General features: G+C 38.6%; 1 protein-coding gene across 3 annotated transcripts in view; it reads right to left on the bottom strand.

The window, feature by feature from the left end:
* The window catches only part of MCOLN2 (mucolipin 2), a 74,692-nt gene that overhangs the window by 32,282 nt on the left and 27,091 nt on the right, over positions 1 to 15,319 (bottom strand). For all 3 annotated transcript variants that reach the window (XM_030823447.1, XM_003260273.3, XM_012500405.2), the window contains 3 exons: positions 12,564 to 12,723; positions 5,546 to 5,719; positions 3,433 to 3,586 (listed from right to left, as the gene is read on the bottom strand). In XM_030823447.1, the coding sequence (XP_030679307.1) occupies positions 3,433 to 3,586; positions 5,546 to 5,719; positions 12,564 to 12,716 (481 nt within the window). In that variant the 5' untranslated portion in view covers positions 12,717 to 12,723. The remainder of the gene's footprint in view (positions 1 to 3,432; positions 3,587 to 5,545; positions 5,720 to 12,563; positions 12,724 to 15,319) is intronic.

Below are 15,319 nucleotides of genomic sequence, written 5' to 3'. Positions count from 1 at the left end.
AGGCTGAGACAGGAGAATTGCTTGAACCCAGGAGGCAGAGGTTGCAGTGAGCCGAGATAGCGCCATGGCACCCTAGCCTGGATAACAAGAGCGAAACTCTGCCTCAAAAAAAAAAAAAAAAAAGAAGAAGCACTTTTGGATTCAGCGGCTCTAGGGCGGGGTCTGAGATTCTGCATTTCTCATAAGCTCCCAGCTGATGCCCATGTTGCTGGTCTTTCAGTAGCAAAGACCTGCTGTCACTAAATCATTACATGACCTAGTTGCTTACCTTGACTGAGCATCAGTTTCCTCAACTGTAAAGGTCAAACTGATGATATTTAAAGTCCTCCTACCTCTAACGTTCTTATTCTAAGGTGAGGTAAAAAAAAAAAAAAGTTAAACTGATCTGAGTACTGTATTCTGAAAGAAGAAACATGTTCGAGCTTTCTGTGCCACACACTGTCCTAGGCCTTTTTCTCCTGTATTGCATTTATTCTAAGATGTAAGTTTTTTTCACTTTTAAGCATCTCTAAAGCAGATGAGTCTTTAAAAAAAAATGGTATCTTAGATTCACAGAAACTGGACAGAATTCTGTTAGTTAATTTTACACTATTTGTAAAATTTGCCTTATAAAAGTCTGTTTGGTTGTTCAAATTTTGTATTACTTTGTAATTATAGGGTTACATTTTGTTTAAATACTCATTCAGAACTCTCTGAAGTCTGGCTGACTTTCCACTTATAGTCATTGCTACTGAGGCCACCAAGCACGTGGTGGCAACAAAACTGAGTTTTGTTTTTTTTGTTTTTTTTTTTTTCAAGATAGCAAAAGCCCTAAGTAAAACATCAAACTTCAAGCAGAATAAACTGATATCTACAGTAACAACCTCATAACTCAAATGAACATGATCTCACAGAATACTCCAGCCAAAGAAATAACCCTTTCAGGGGGAGGTTAGATTCCTGTTTTTCTTAAAACAGCAGGAAAAACGATGAAATGGTCATAATGTCTCATGCAAAGAACGTGTGGAAAAGAATATAAGACACTCAAAAATTGTATTACAGAAAGTGAAACACTATATTAAAATGTTAGTTACCCAAATGTTGTAAAAAAAAATTTATTTATTTATTTTTGAGACAGAGTTTCACTCTTGTTGCCCAGGCTGGAGTGCAATGGTGCAATCTCGGCTCACTGCAGCCTCTGCCTCCTGGGTACAAGCAATTCTCCTGCTTCAGCCTCCCGAGTAGCTGGGATTACAGGCATGTGCCACCATGCTCGTCTAATTTTGTAATTTTAGTAGAGACGGGGCTTCTCCATGTTGGTCAGGCTGGTCTCGAACTCCCAACCTCAGGTGATCCACCCACCTTGGCCTCCCAAAGTGCTGGGATTAAGGGCGTGGGCGTGAGCCACCGCGCCAAGCCAAACATTTTTTAACAGGATTCATAACAGTCCTCCCAATGAGGCTGACCTGGAAAGCTGTAGTTCTAGAGGCAGAACCAGGAGGGATATACCCATTAGCATAAATTAAGGGAAATATTAATCTTGATCTACACAATCAGCTGTGCAGCTAAATATAAGCCCACCAGGAAAGCTGGGCGTATAGGCAGATATCTGTGTTTAGAATACTGAAGGATATTTAAAGTCCTCCTACCTCTATTACTATTCCCTTAATAGTAAAGATAGTGCAAAATTCATGAGTAGTTAATCTGGAACAGCTTCTGCTAGTTCACCTACATCAACTATAGTGCCAAATGAATGAAGTCAAACTCAATCCTATTTATATCTGCAGGCTTCCTTCAATGTATCCAAGGAAAGAGGGCCTAAAATCTAGTATTACTTGTTCGAAGAATCTTCATTATACCTTTTGGATATGTCAGAAGATTCTCTTTGATAAGTTATATTTAATAAGTCAAAGAATACAATTAACATATTTAAGCAACTCTCTTAAAATAAACTCAAATTAATAACCAACCTCTGTCCATTTAGTTAAACATAGTCCATATTCTGAGAGAAATGAAATGAACAAGGGAAAGGCTGTCCAATGATTAGGAAATAAAACCTGCTTTCCAGCATTGCCAGTGCTAACTAGCCACTGATATGACTTTGGCCAGATTTCTTTGATCAATTTTCTAAGAAAAATCAATTGAGAAAAACAGTATATGAATCACGGGGAAACCACTGTATGGTACATCCAATGAGTCACATATTTTTAAAAGGGCAAGGGACAGATGGCTTACTTGAAACAGAGGGTAACAGGACAAGTCCTCCTGTCACAGTTACTGGAATCACCTACAGGGAAGAGCATAGCTGACCACACAGGTAAAACATTAAAACAGAATTAGACCCTGTAGGTGGACTCCAAATAGGTCTCAGGTTAGCAGAAGCTTCCAGGGAGATAAGACAAGTGACAACTGACATTTCAATGTTGCTGGCTACAGAACCAGGTAACTCTCCTCTAGATGGTCTCTGAAAGCACCATGGGAGCCAGATACCACATGTGCCCTTGATGGTGCCGGCTTATGGGCTGGTTCTTTCAGAGTCAAGAGCACATGACACATTTACTCACAAAGAGATTCTGAGCGGGCAGCCTATAGAAACAATTAAAACCTCTGTCTTATGGGGTATTCTCCTGTTGTGTCATCGAGGCACCTTAAGATCAGATTATAGGAAGTACGATCAAATGAACTCATCAATGTGAAGCTCTAATTTTAATAAAAGCATTCCAAATTTAAACTGCTGTTAGAATCCCTACTCCTGAACTGTTAGTACTTGAGGAGCCACAACGGATTAATCTTTGTAACCCCAGCACATAAAACTGAGTGTTCTGGACATGATGACTACACACCAGAGGTTTGTTGAGTGAATAACAAAACAATAAAATAATAAAACATTATTTTAAAAAACAAAAAGTCTTAAGCCAAACACCTCGCATTTACATACAGTATGCTCTTAAATTCTTAACAAAATAGCACAAAACAATTCAACTTGATTAGCCATTAACTTGTTGCCAAGGGATCTCCTAAGAGAGAAAATGAGGTATTAATCACAATTCACCTTTGAAGAGCATTTCTATATTTTACAAATAATAAAAACAAGTGTACAAAGCATCTTTATGTATATTATTTCATTTAACACATACAGATCATTTTTTCAAAAAGCCTAATCACCCCCTCATAGGGAAATAAAAACAAAAAACAGGACCTGTGAATATACCCCAAAACCAACAATCTTGAGTTGCTCCAAATAGATCCACGAATGCTGTCCCTGTCCCATTGCCACAACCCCACAGTTTCCTGAGCCAAAGCCCCTCTGCAGGCCAGTGTTGGAGTGTCAGCCCCTAACAGGTTAGCTCTCACCAAAGCAAAGTTGTTCCATTCGGGTTGCTACCACATAAGGGCATTTTTGCTCTTACCAGAAGATGATAAAGGTACATCATGAAATTATCACTGCATTACCGAGCTCAACGTCGTTGTCAATATTCAGTGTCTCATTAGAAGGAAACATGGTCCCTTTCTTGTAATGCTGCTTACAGACTTTTAAGCCAATTCTATTGTCTTCATTTTCTCCATAACCAAGGGTCCCCAGGGTAATGTCCTTTAGCTGATGATACTATTAAAACATAGTCAAATAAAAACCACATATGACCTTTTAAAACTTTGATCAGAGGTTATAGCATATAGAATGTACTTTCAGTTACTTTGTATTGTTTACATCATGGCCCTCAATAGAACTTCCCAATTTAAAATACTACAAAGAAATCTTCTCAGGTTGTTCAGCAAGACACTGCCTCACAGTGTCGAGTCCTCACAGAACTCGAAACAAAACAAGGTGATGGACGGCTCCCACCTCACTCAGCCAAAGCCAAGCCTGCCTTATCTCTAGGACCTCATCTCCTACTCCAGTCCCTTGGCTCCACCCCGCAAAGCTGCACTGGCCTCCAGGCAGTTCCTGGAGCTCACACGCATATTTTTGCCTATGGCCTTTGCTATTCCCTCTGCCTGAAGACCAACGTACCTACCCGCTCGGTTTACTCACTCCCTCAGCTCTCAATTCCGCACCTCAATGAGGCCTTCCCTCCCCAAGCCAAGGAAAATTGCAAACATATATCAAAACATGACATTGTACCCCATAACTATATACTGTGTGCAATTATGCCCTGTCAAATAAAAATAAAATAAATGCAGTAAAAAATAAAGAAAGAAAGAAAATCACAAACATCCATCACCACACCCAGGTACTTCCCATCTCCTTCCCTGCTTTACCTCTTAGCAGTTATTACTTTCTAATATCTACTGAGGACATGAGCCATCCACACTCCACAGCTTACATCAATGACTAACATGAACCAACATTAGCTTACCTGAGCTTACATTAACATGGCTTTACAGTTGGCTATCTGCACTAATAGGGCTTTACTAACTCTGTCTTCATTAATACAACTTTACTATTCCTGAAAATTTTTGCCCTGGACCATAAAGGTCCCTGTATTATTTCAGGAACATCCAAAAAATTCATTGAAATAGATAACAATTGGAAGATTTTGTCTGAAAACAACTCCAAGATTCTTTGAAACTGCCTCCCCAATCCTCACCTTGCCGTGTCCATCAGTCCTAAATTATTATATCATCATCCTTACCTAATTCTAATCAAGCTTCCCTCACATTAAAGAACTCCCTCCTCACCCAAGGCTATATAGCATCTGATCAATATAGCATCTCCCTTACCACCCTAAGTAATAAGCTCAGCTTTGCTCATCAACATGGTTTTTGTGTGGTGTTCTCAGGGAGCCAGCATTTGATACTACACATTTCACTTCTTTTTGTCTAGCTCTTCCTTCTAGAATTAAGCTCTATAAAGGGAGGCGTTTTGTCTGCTTTATTCACTGCTGCATCCTCAATGTCTGGAATAACACCTGCTATGTATTAGATACTTCAATATTTACTGAATGAATGAAAAAGAGCAGGAACAGTTTCTCTTTCCTAAATTATTTCTTCAAGTCTACTAATCTGCTTTCTCATACCTGTCTAGATACAACTGTTTTATATTCCATATTCTTAAGATTCAGCTAGGGTTATTAATGCTAAAACATCACAATTAAGGCCACAGAATCCCTGATTTTTTATTTACTTATTTATTTATTTTACAGAGATGGGGTTTCACAATGTTGCCCAGACTGGACTCAAAGGATCAACCCACTTTAGCCTCCCAGAGTGCTTGGATTACAGGCATGAGTCACCATGCCAGGCTGGAATCTTTGATTTTATATTAAGCTTTCATCAAGCCTTCTGAGATTAAAAATCTACTCTTGCTGTTTGATCTGGGGTAATTTTCCAAAAGCAGTAGGTATGAAGTGATAAGTTAAAAAGATAAATATTTTTTAAAAGTCAAAATAGGCAAACTCTTTTGTGTAGAAATGTAGCTTCAGAAATAGCAATAAACATTTTTTGGCAGACTGCAGAACTTACATTAGAATATTTTAACATGTGTATAATTTTTGTTTGTTTGCTAAGACAAGGCCAAGTATCAATACATTGTTAAAGTATAGGTCATTCGCAACAAAACACTTGCCTGATTAATAGCAAAAAAGATGCTCTCATAGGCATCCTCTTGAGTATATACACTGCAGCTGTAGTCATCTTCATCTGTACCAGAATATCCTTTCAAAAACAAGTGCTTAAAAGCAACAGTGTTATCTTCTTTGAAAGCAACCACCAGCTGGTTACTTAAACCAAAACGAACAAGCTAAAAAATAAAATAAAATAGAAATACATGAATTATACCATTTATCAGGGGAGGCAAATGTCTTCTCACTATCATCAACCATTACCTATAAACATCAGAAAATAATATCAATTTTTTTGGTTTATACTAATAGCATCAATGTCAAAATACAAGTCCCACAGAAGAATAACCTCATCAAGCTACACCAGCAATTCAAAGTAGCATAAAATTAGAAGAGATTACTGCTCCCAATGACTACTGACTCTACTGGCCTTTAATTAAGAAAGAAAGAATCCAAATCAGCTAAGTCTCAATCTATTTTTCTTATATTTGGATTTCAAGTTAATTGTTTTCAAAATCGATTACTTAGTAAAGCAGTAACTCATTGTATTAAGATTTAGAAATTGTAGTATTTTTTAAAATCACAACTATGTTTTACATATGGCTTTTAAAAGTGTTTTTTGAAAAGTAGCCTATATAAATACTTACTCCAGCTAGGAGGTAATAGTTGTCAAAAGAATTCAATTAATTCAGCTCTGCAAGAATTCTGTATAAAATTTACACCTGAGAGTTTCCCTCACCAAATTCTACAGTATCAAAGCACATGAAAGAATAACAGAGCATGCTTTACTTGTATGATGTCAAACCCATTCATTGTCACCAAGCATCCACCTACTCCTGAAAAAATGCCCACTTATTCTCCCTTTCACTGTATTCTGGCAGAATTTAGGCACCCAAGGGCTCTTCACCAGAAGTGAAAGTTTTCTTCTTGGAACCCAATAAATGGAGGAAATTAGTCAGCACCAAAAGTTTACAAAAAACCTAGGAAACTACACACATAGCTACACACATACCCCATCACACATGCACCCTCACACACACATTCACACTCTCTCATGTGTGTCCTCTCTGTCTCTCTCACATACACACACAAGCAGTGATGGTAGTCAAATCTCTATAAGCCCTGTCCCACACACCTTTCCCCACCACGCTAAGTGATTTCTTCAGCTGCCTTATAAAACAATGAGACTAGAAAGTTTGCTCCAAGTCCTCACTCAACTAAGCCACCAAATTTGGGGACTGTTTTCCTCCTATGTAAAATTAGCAAGTGTAACCAGATGACCCTGACAGTTCTGTTAGTTGTTGTCATTCCATGGTTCAATATGATACATCTGACCAATAATATACAAGATACAATTCTGAACAATTCAGACAAAACTAATGTTAATTTAGCTGGGTGAGGTGGCCTGTGGCTGTAGTCCCAGCTGCTCGGGAGGCCGAGGTGGAGGATCACTTAAGTCCAGGAGTTCAAGGCTAGCCTTGGCAATATAGCAAGACCTGTCTCTAAAAAAATAGAGTAAAATAGCTAATATTAATTTGCATATGCAAACAACATACAGGCATAAGGTTTTTTTCGTGGTTTACATTTTTTAGCTTTTATATTTTGTCGTTTAAAAAAATACTAAATAATTAGGAAAAATAGTCACCATTTTCAGCAATTATTATATGCCAGGTACTGTGCTAACTGCTTTACATGCAATGCCTCATTTACTCCAAGCGGTCTATGAAAATGTTACTACTGTTATTCCATTTTACATATGTGCAACCTGAGATTTAGCCTCATTAAATTGCCCAAGTCACCAGAATGCAAGCCAAGTCTAATTCCAAAGTCATCTGTGTTATGCTATAAAAACAACTTCCTTCTGCTGAAAAAGTTCTTTGGGATGCTTCTTATAACGAATTTAAGTGCTAGCTTTTCAAAATTAGGAAAGGCAACTATCACTTGAGAATGTACACAGATGCTACTGTTCAGCATTTGAGTCTCACCATGTCACATTCCTCAAATGCCATGTCAAAGGATTGGGCAACTGTTAAAACTCAGCTGTTCTAAGGAAAACATCAGATAAGAAGTCCCACATCATCCAACTTGTGCTGAAAATTAAGCAACAGAAGGTTGTAAGTTCTTCTAAGCATGTGATGTCTGTCAATGGTGCCTGTAGGAGAAGGCAGAAAAGGTCATGTTGCTCTTGAAAGCTAAAATGTAAACCAGGGAAGCAACACATACATGATTGCTTCAAAGTTTTATTAAAACTACTGACACATATGAAAAAACTGGTACACACACCACACATGAATGAAGTTCTTCAATCAAAGTTTGCTGAGTGCTTACTCTAAGCCAAGCTGGGATACAATGTGGAAAGGAACAACACTGCATGGTATTGAATAACAACTCTTATCTGTTGAGAACCAGGCATTGTGCTAAAATTTATAATGATTATTTTTCATTTAATTCTCAACACCCTGTGAGGGAGCTATTACACTGGGCTCTGCAAGGACAGGAATGTTTTTCCTTTTTCCCTGCTATTATATACTCAGGAAATGAAATAATGCCCATCGCAATGTCAAACACTCAATCAGCTGATGAATATAATCCCACTTGATACATATGCAATCTGAAGTCAAGTAATTTATCCAGGTTGGAATATCCAGAAAATGTTAGAGTAAGAATCTGGACCCAGGTCTGTTTGATTCTAGAGTCTGTTTGTTCTCTCAACCTCTTGGCCCCACAACCTCTTAAACTGAAATGCTGCCAATTTAACTCTAGAGGCAGGGATATTAGACCCATTCTTCCCACATTAATAGTGAAGCTAAAGAAATACAAAAAAAAAAAATGTGAACTAGGGAATGAACAAATTGACCATGAAAGTGGTATATAGTTTGCTGATATTTGAAGCCACAACCTTAAACTCAAAGCTCATCAAAACTCAGCTTTGGGGATGAGAGGACTCCGTTGTAATCTCTGCTTGGAACCTCCCGTATCTGGCATCAGGAACAAGAAATTTCCTCCGTTCTATTCATAGAACAAGCCAAGATAAAAATGTATGGCCCAGCATTGGGGAAGGTTGGGAGGGAACTGCGAAGTCCCTTTCTTGTTATGACAGAACCAAACACTCCCTGCAGAGTAAGAGTAAGGGAAGATGGTATTGGCCAAATGACTGGGGTTTTTTAAAGGCATTGACAGCAAAATGCATCCTATTCCCACTAATTAGACAAGATTTGCTGAGAGTATGATACAAGACAGAAAAATAATTACTTATAAGTGTAGTCTGGCGAAGAGTGTGAATTTAAGACCTCATTATGACATCAATGTAGGGTAAAATATTCTGTACCAGGTAAAAACAAGATACTGCTCTAATTATGTACAAAGGATATGGGAGAGAAAGAGTAGAACTAGCAAAAGAATGTAGACACCTCCCTCAAGATTATAAATTACTGCAGAATTCAGAGCAGGAATTTTAAAAAAAATTTTCTTTCTCATCAGTCCTCATACCCATCGCATTAGACTTGAGGATGGAACACAAAAAGACAGAAAAAGAGAGGGAGGGAAAACTGAGATATTATGCAAGGAAAGGTAATCAAGAAATCTGCTCCAATTAGATATCACCCAAATAGCAAAATTTGTTAGAATGATCCTATATGAAAACGAAAGTTTAATCCTTCCCAATTTTATTAGGGGAAACAGGGTATGCCCACATGAAAAGTAAACTATAGTTCCCAGAAATATTTTGTTATTTAAAGCAAAATTAGTAGGCTGGGCACAGTGGCTCATGCCTGTAACCCCAGCCCTTTGGGAGGCCAAGGCGAGAGGACTGTTTGAAGCCACAAGTTCAAATCAAGTCTGGGCAACAAAACAAGACCCCATCTCTACAAAAAATAAAATAAAAAGCCAGGTGCAGTGGTATGTGCCTTTAGTCAGCTGTTTAAGAGGCTGAGGTGGGAAGATCTCTTGAGCCCAGGAGTTCGAGGTTGCAGTAAGCTATGATTGTGCCACTGCACTCCAGCCTGGGTGACACAGAGAGACCCCCATCTTGAAATAATAATAAAAAAAGTAGTCATGTAGACAGGAAGAAGTACTAAAGAAAACCATGTGCTGGATGGTCAGGCAAGGCCCAGTGGGGGAGATGGGACTTCAAATAGTACCTGAAAGGTAAGGGAGAAAAAGAATCACCCTGGACTTGGAGGAACAAACAGGATGTGGAAGAGAATCACTGTCTGGCTGGGATTTGGGTAGGAAACAGTAGATGAAAACTTTTTGGAAAGACAAGTTGAAGGACACTGGAACTCTTTGAATTCCTGGCTAGAGAGGTGAAATTTTCTTCTTGGGAAGTAGGGTTTTATAGGAGTTTCTGAACAGGAGAATGACACAATAAAGTCTATTCTATGAAAAATTAAGCTGATATTAGCATCGAATGTATATGGATAAGAAAGGTAGGCATAAGACAAGGCTAGAAGCAGCCTAATTAACTTATCTATATTCCAACACTGTAAACTCTGAGGACAGGACCTATATCTAGAATAGAAACAGTCTGAGAAGAGTACAGACTCCAGAGCCAGACTGCCCAGGCACAAATCCCAGCTCTGTCACTTACTAACTGAAGGACTGTAAGCAAATTACTTAACTCCCTTTGCTCCAGTTTCTTCATCCATAAAAAGGGGATTATAATTGAACCTACCTCACAGGGTTGCGACGAGGATGAAATGAGTTGACGTACATAAAACATATATTGTGCCTAGGACATGGCAAACACTAAGCTAACTGTTAGCTGTCAGCAGCACTGGTAATACAGTCACAGTTGTATTCCCAACAGAAGGCCCACAATATGAGATGCTTCACATTTATTTTTCATTAACTAAAGAGTCTGTGCTAGACAGAAGATAGTGAGTATGGGAAAACATAAATAGATGCAGTTTTGAAGGAAGAATCAATAAGATTTAGTAGGTATCAGGAAAAAGTAGGTAAATCCAAGATGGTGATATGGTTTATATTTGTGTCCCTGCCCAAATCTCAAGTCGAATTGTAATCCCCAATGTTGCAGGAGGGGCCTCCTGGTGAGAGGTGACTAGATCATGGGGGTAGACATCCCCCTTGCTGTTCTCATGATAGTGAGTTCTCATGAGATCTGGTTGTTTAAAAGTGTGTATCACCTTCCCCTTTGCTCTCTCTCATGCTCTGCCTTACAAAGATGTGCCTGCTTCCTCCTCACCTTCCCCCATGATTGTAAGTTTCCTGAGGCCTCCCCAGCCATGCTTCTTGTACAGCCTGCAGAACTAAGTCAATTTAACCTCTTTCTTCATAAATTACCCAGTCTCAGGTAGTTCTTCACAGCAATGGGAGAACACACTAATACAGATAGCAATGATATTTTATGCCTGGGTAAATTAGAATTTTAGTAACGTTAATAGATCAAATAATTGAAGGAAGTTGGTTTAGCAAGAAAAGAAATTGGGAAACAATTAAAATTAACCAACTGACAAAAGGGGACATTATTTCTTCTCCTTCCAAGTAATACTAACAATGTATCAATGTACCTATTTTATTGGTTGCCAAGACCAAAACTTCAAAACCAAGAATGAAAATAAGCTAACAATAAGCATACACGTTTAACAATGTGTTTGCATCTCAACCTTGTTGTTTCTTTTGAAGTAACTTGCTTTCCCTAAACTTGAGCTGGTACATATGGCATGTCATATACTGAAAAGCCTCTTTATGAACACAGAATAAAGAAGCAACTCTAGTTATGGCAGGGACCTTCTCCAATTTATAAAACTACATAAAGGTATTTTAAGCATTTATTTTTATGTTCCAGAAATAACATCTTTACACACCTCTACACTGATAACAGAATGATTATTTGCCAATAGAGCCAAATATCCCGCATCAGTTTAAAAGGGCATGTGTTTCAAATATAGTTAACTACAGCAATGATCCCCAACCTTCTTGGCAACAGGGACTGGTTTTGTGGAAGACAATTTTTCCAGGGACTGGAGTGGGGCAGAAGGGGGGGTTGGGTAATGGTTTCAGGATGATTCAAGTGCATTACATTAGTTGTGCATTTTATTTCTATTATTACCACATTATAATATATAATGAAACAATTATACAACTCACCATAATGTAGAATTAGTGGGGGCCCTGAGCTTGTTTTCCTGCAACTATAAGGTCCCATCTAGGGGTGGTGGGAGACAGTGACAGATCATCAGGTATTAGATTCTCATAAGGAGCACCAACCTAGATCCTTTGCATGTGCAGTTAACAATTGGGTTTGCGCTCTTATGAGAATCTAATGCCACCACTGATCTGACAGGAGGCGGAGCTCAGGCAGTACTGCAAGCCATGGGGAGCAGCTAAAAAAACAGATAAAGCTTTGCTCCCTTGCCTACCACTCACCTCCTGCTGTGCAGCCTGGTTCCTAACAGGTCCGTGGCCCAGGGATTAGGGATGCCTGACCTACAGAGAAGCCTCCCCAATACTGGTTCAGCAATACAGGCCCCAAAACTACAGGAAAACTCTGATGGCTGTTTTGATACCAGTAATAAAGAGCTCAACAACATGAACTTGAACGAAAGGTCTAAATGTAGCTTTTGTATAATCCCAATAGCACCTGGGATCAGTATTTACTTAGAGCACATTGGTATGATAAAAGGAAAACTTAGGATTCTATAAGTCTGAAGACAAAAAAATGCAGCTTTTGAAAGTATATTTGAATAAGCTGTGCTTAATAGAGAGTTCCAGAACACAAATGTGTGTCACTCAGATATAGAAACCCCTCACCACAGATTTACATTTATTCAGCATTTATAGAATCTGTACAGAGAGGACCTCAGGATCTCTTACTAAGACAAGGTTGTCTTCTAAACAGAACTTCAACCTACCCTCTGCTCTCCAGAGTCAATATAATTTTAGTTTTATGAACTTGAGTGTGGGCTTTTCAGAACAAAAGTCAAGTACAGAACACATGAAAAGAGTTTTGTAGTTTTGTCTTGGGGTAAGGGAAAAACCAAATGAAATAATAATATAAGTTACCTGTGTGGTGACCATCACTATCTTCAAAATCTGCAAACCCAGTTTCCATGGAATCTGGCGTCTGGCTCGGTATTTTTCACAAGGGCTCATGAAGTAAAACTTCAGGTCTTCCCTTAGACATTCTTCTTTCATCTCAGAATCATGATGTTCCATTGCATTTCTGCCACAGAAGATTAATTTTAAATATCAGGAAAGCCTCTCCCTCAGTTCCTTTTGAAATAACTTGCTTTCCCTAAACTTGAGCTGGTACATATGGCATGTCATATACTGAAAAGCCTCTTTATGAACACAGAATAAAAAAGCAACTCTAGTTATGGCAGAGAGCTTCTTCCATTTCTAAAACTACATGAAAAATTATTCCAGACCTTCTACCTCCTACCTTTCCACACAGCCACCCATCTTGTTCAAAATGGCCAATCTCGGCCAGGCGTGGTGGCTCATACCTGTAATCCCAGCACTTTGGGAGATTGAGGTGGGCAGATCATTTGAGGTCAGGAGTTCGAGTCCAGCCTGACCAACATGGTGAAAAACCCCATCTCTACTAAAATACAAAAATTAGCTGGGTGTGGTGGCGGGCACCTGTAATCTCAGTTACTCGGGAGGCTGAGACAGGAGAATTGCTTGAACCCAGGAGATGGAGGCTGCAGTGAGCCAAGGTCACACCATTGTACTCCAGCCTGGGTGATAGAGCGAGACTCCCTCTCAAAAAAATTAAAAATTAAAAACAAAATAAAAAAACGGCCAATCTCAAGAATTATAAAAATTGGATTTTACTTACAAGACTCATCAATTCCTACATCTTAACATAGAGCATTCATCCATCACTAGGAAAGTATGTATGTTTGTGTGAGTGTGTGTGTATCAATTGTATGTGAGTGAGTATATGAACAAAAACCAGACAAGACATTTTCATGATACTCCAGGTACAACATTACAGAAACTTAGTATAAACGAATGCAATTAGATTGTTATGGAAGAAGAGAATATTTGTTCTGTAACTCTGTACTTAGAGAAGGACTATGACTCCTTTTTTGGATGAAATATCAATGATAATATGATTCCAGAATATAAATAGCATCAGAAAGATAAATAGCATCTCTCTATTTAAGCCTAGTCAGATATCTGTCACTTCATATTAATAAAATTTTGCTTTTACTATTTCAAGGACTCTGGACTCAGGAATAGGCACATGACTCAAGGTAGGCCAAAAAGAACCAATGAAACATGGTTCACAGGACTGTTATTGTAGTCCCCAAAGTGGGGTGTAGAAAACAATCCATTGGGAGTATACAAAATATTAGTATTTCTATTTTATTATTTATATTAAAAACTAAAAATTGAACTCCATAATTAGTATAACATAGAATATACATACAACACAGCAATAAAACTTACAGCATATGTATACCATAACAAATATACATTATATAACACGTAAAAGTAGTATCTAGTAGCATATCATATATAAAGAAATATATACACACTGGGACTATTATGCTTAACTTTTACTGTTGGGTACATAATCAACAAAGTTTGGAGATCATTGAATTCAAGCATAGACTGCGAGTCTGGAGTTCCTAAAATCCATCTCACCACCAAAGGAGAGCTTGTCAGAGACTGAAGATCAGGCAGACAGACACTATGCCTAATGACAATATTTGAATTCCTGGATCCAGCTATTCCTGAAGTAATCCATCCCAAGTCTTTCCATTTGAGTCAACAAATACCCTTTGTGGCTTAAGCCAGTTTGAGTTTGACTTCTTGCCTTAGGAAGTATCTTGATGGTAAGTGTAAAGAATAAATTCTAGTAAGTTAGGCTAATCATTCAAGTTACTCATTTCTTGGAAAGGTTTTATAATTGTGGGTCATTTTTTAAGGATCTGTTTACTGGAAATATGTAAGTGACATAGTTTTATACTGACTGATGATCTATGTTATCTGCCTTGACTGACAAATCTAAAAGAATCCTAAAAGGGGATGCCTATTTTAAGGCTTATTGTCAGTTGTTAATAATTTACTATTTCTAAATAGATTTTTAAATCTCCTGTTTCTAGGATTAGTGGGTTAGACTATTCAGAACTATCCTGCTGGAAAGGAAGGAAAAGAGGAAAGAAAGAGAGAAAGCAAGGAAAGAGGGAGAGAAGAAGAGAAGGGAAGGAGGAGGGAAGGAGAGAGGGAGGGAGGGAGGGAAGGAAGGAGAAAAAGGAGAGAGGGAGGGAGGAGAGAGAAAGTAGTGGAGGGAGGGAAGGAAGAAGGGAGAGAGGAGGGAAGGAAGGAAGGAAGAAGGGAGAGAGGGAGAGAGGGAGAGAGGGAGGGAGGGAAGGAAGGAAAAGAAAAATCCTAGATACAATACATACTTCTTGAGGAGGGTGAAGAAGTACCTTTAAAAGACTGAAGAGTTAAGGAGAGCAAGAACCCCCGGGTCAATCTTGGGGGATACCTACACGAGTAACAGCCAATTGCCACCATTCAAGTACACTCAGCTTCCGTTCTGTGGCCTCAGGAAAGGGGAACAAGAGAGCCAAGATTTGGGCCCAAAGGCATCAAAACTGCCTGTCTTCAAATTTATAGGACTACGGAGAAGGCCAGAGCGGTTCCAAATCAAAGAAAAGAAAAAGGAAATTTAAAAATAGACCCATCCTGATAAAGAATGCCCATAAACCAGGCCATGATGAAATAAGGCTCATAAACCTTTGAGCCTTACACCTGGGTGAGCCAGGGAACTTCAAACTGTGGGCCTGCTTGGTTCTGGAGGA

Source organism: Nomascus leucogenys, chromosome 12 (assembly GCF_006542625.1).
Source record: "Nomascus leucogenys isolate Asia chromosome 12, Asia_NLE_v1, whole genome shotgun sequence".
Lineage (NCBI taxonomy): Eukaryota > Metazoa > Chordata > Mammalia > Primates > Hylobatidae > Nomascus > Nomascus leucogenys.
This window is presented reverse-complemented; position numbering and strand designations above follow the sequence as displayed.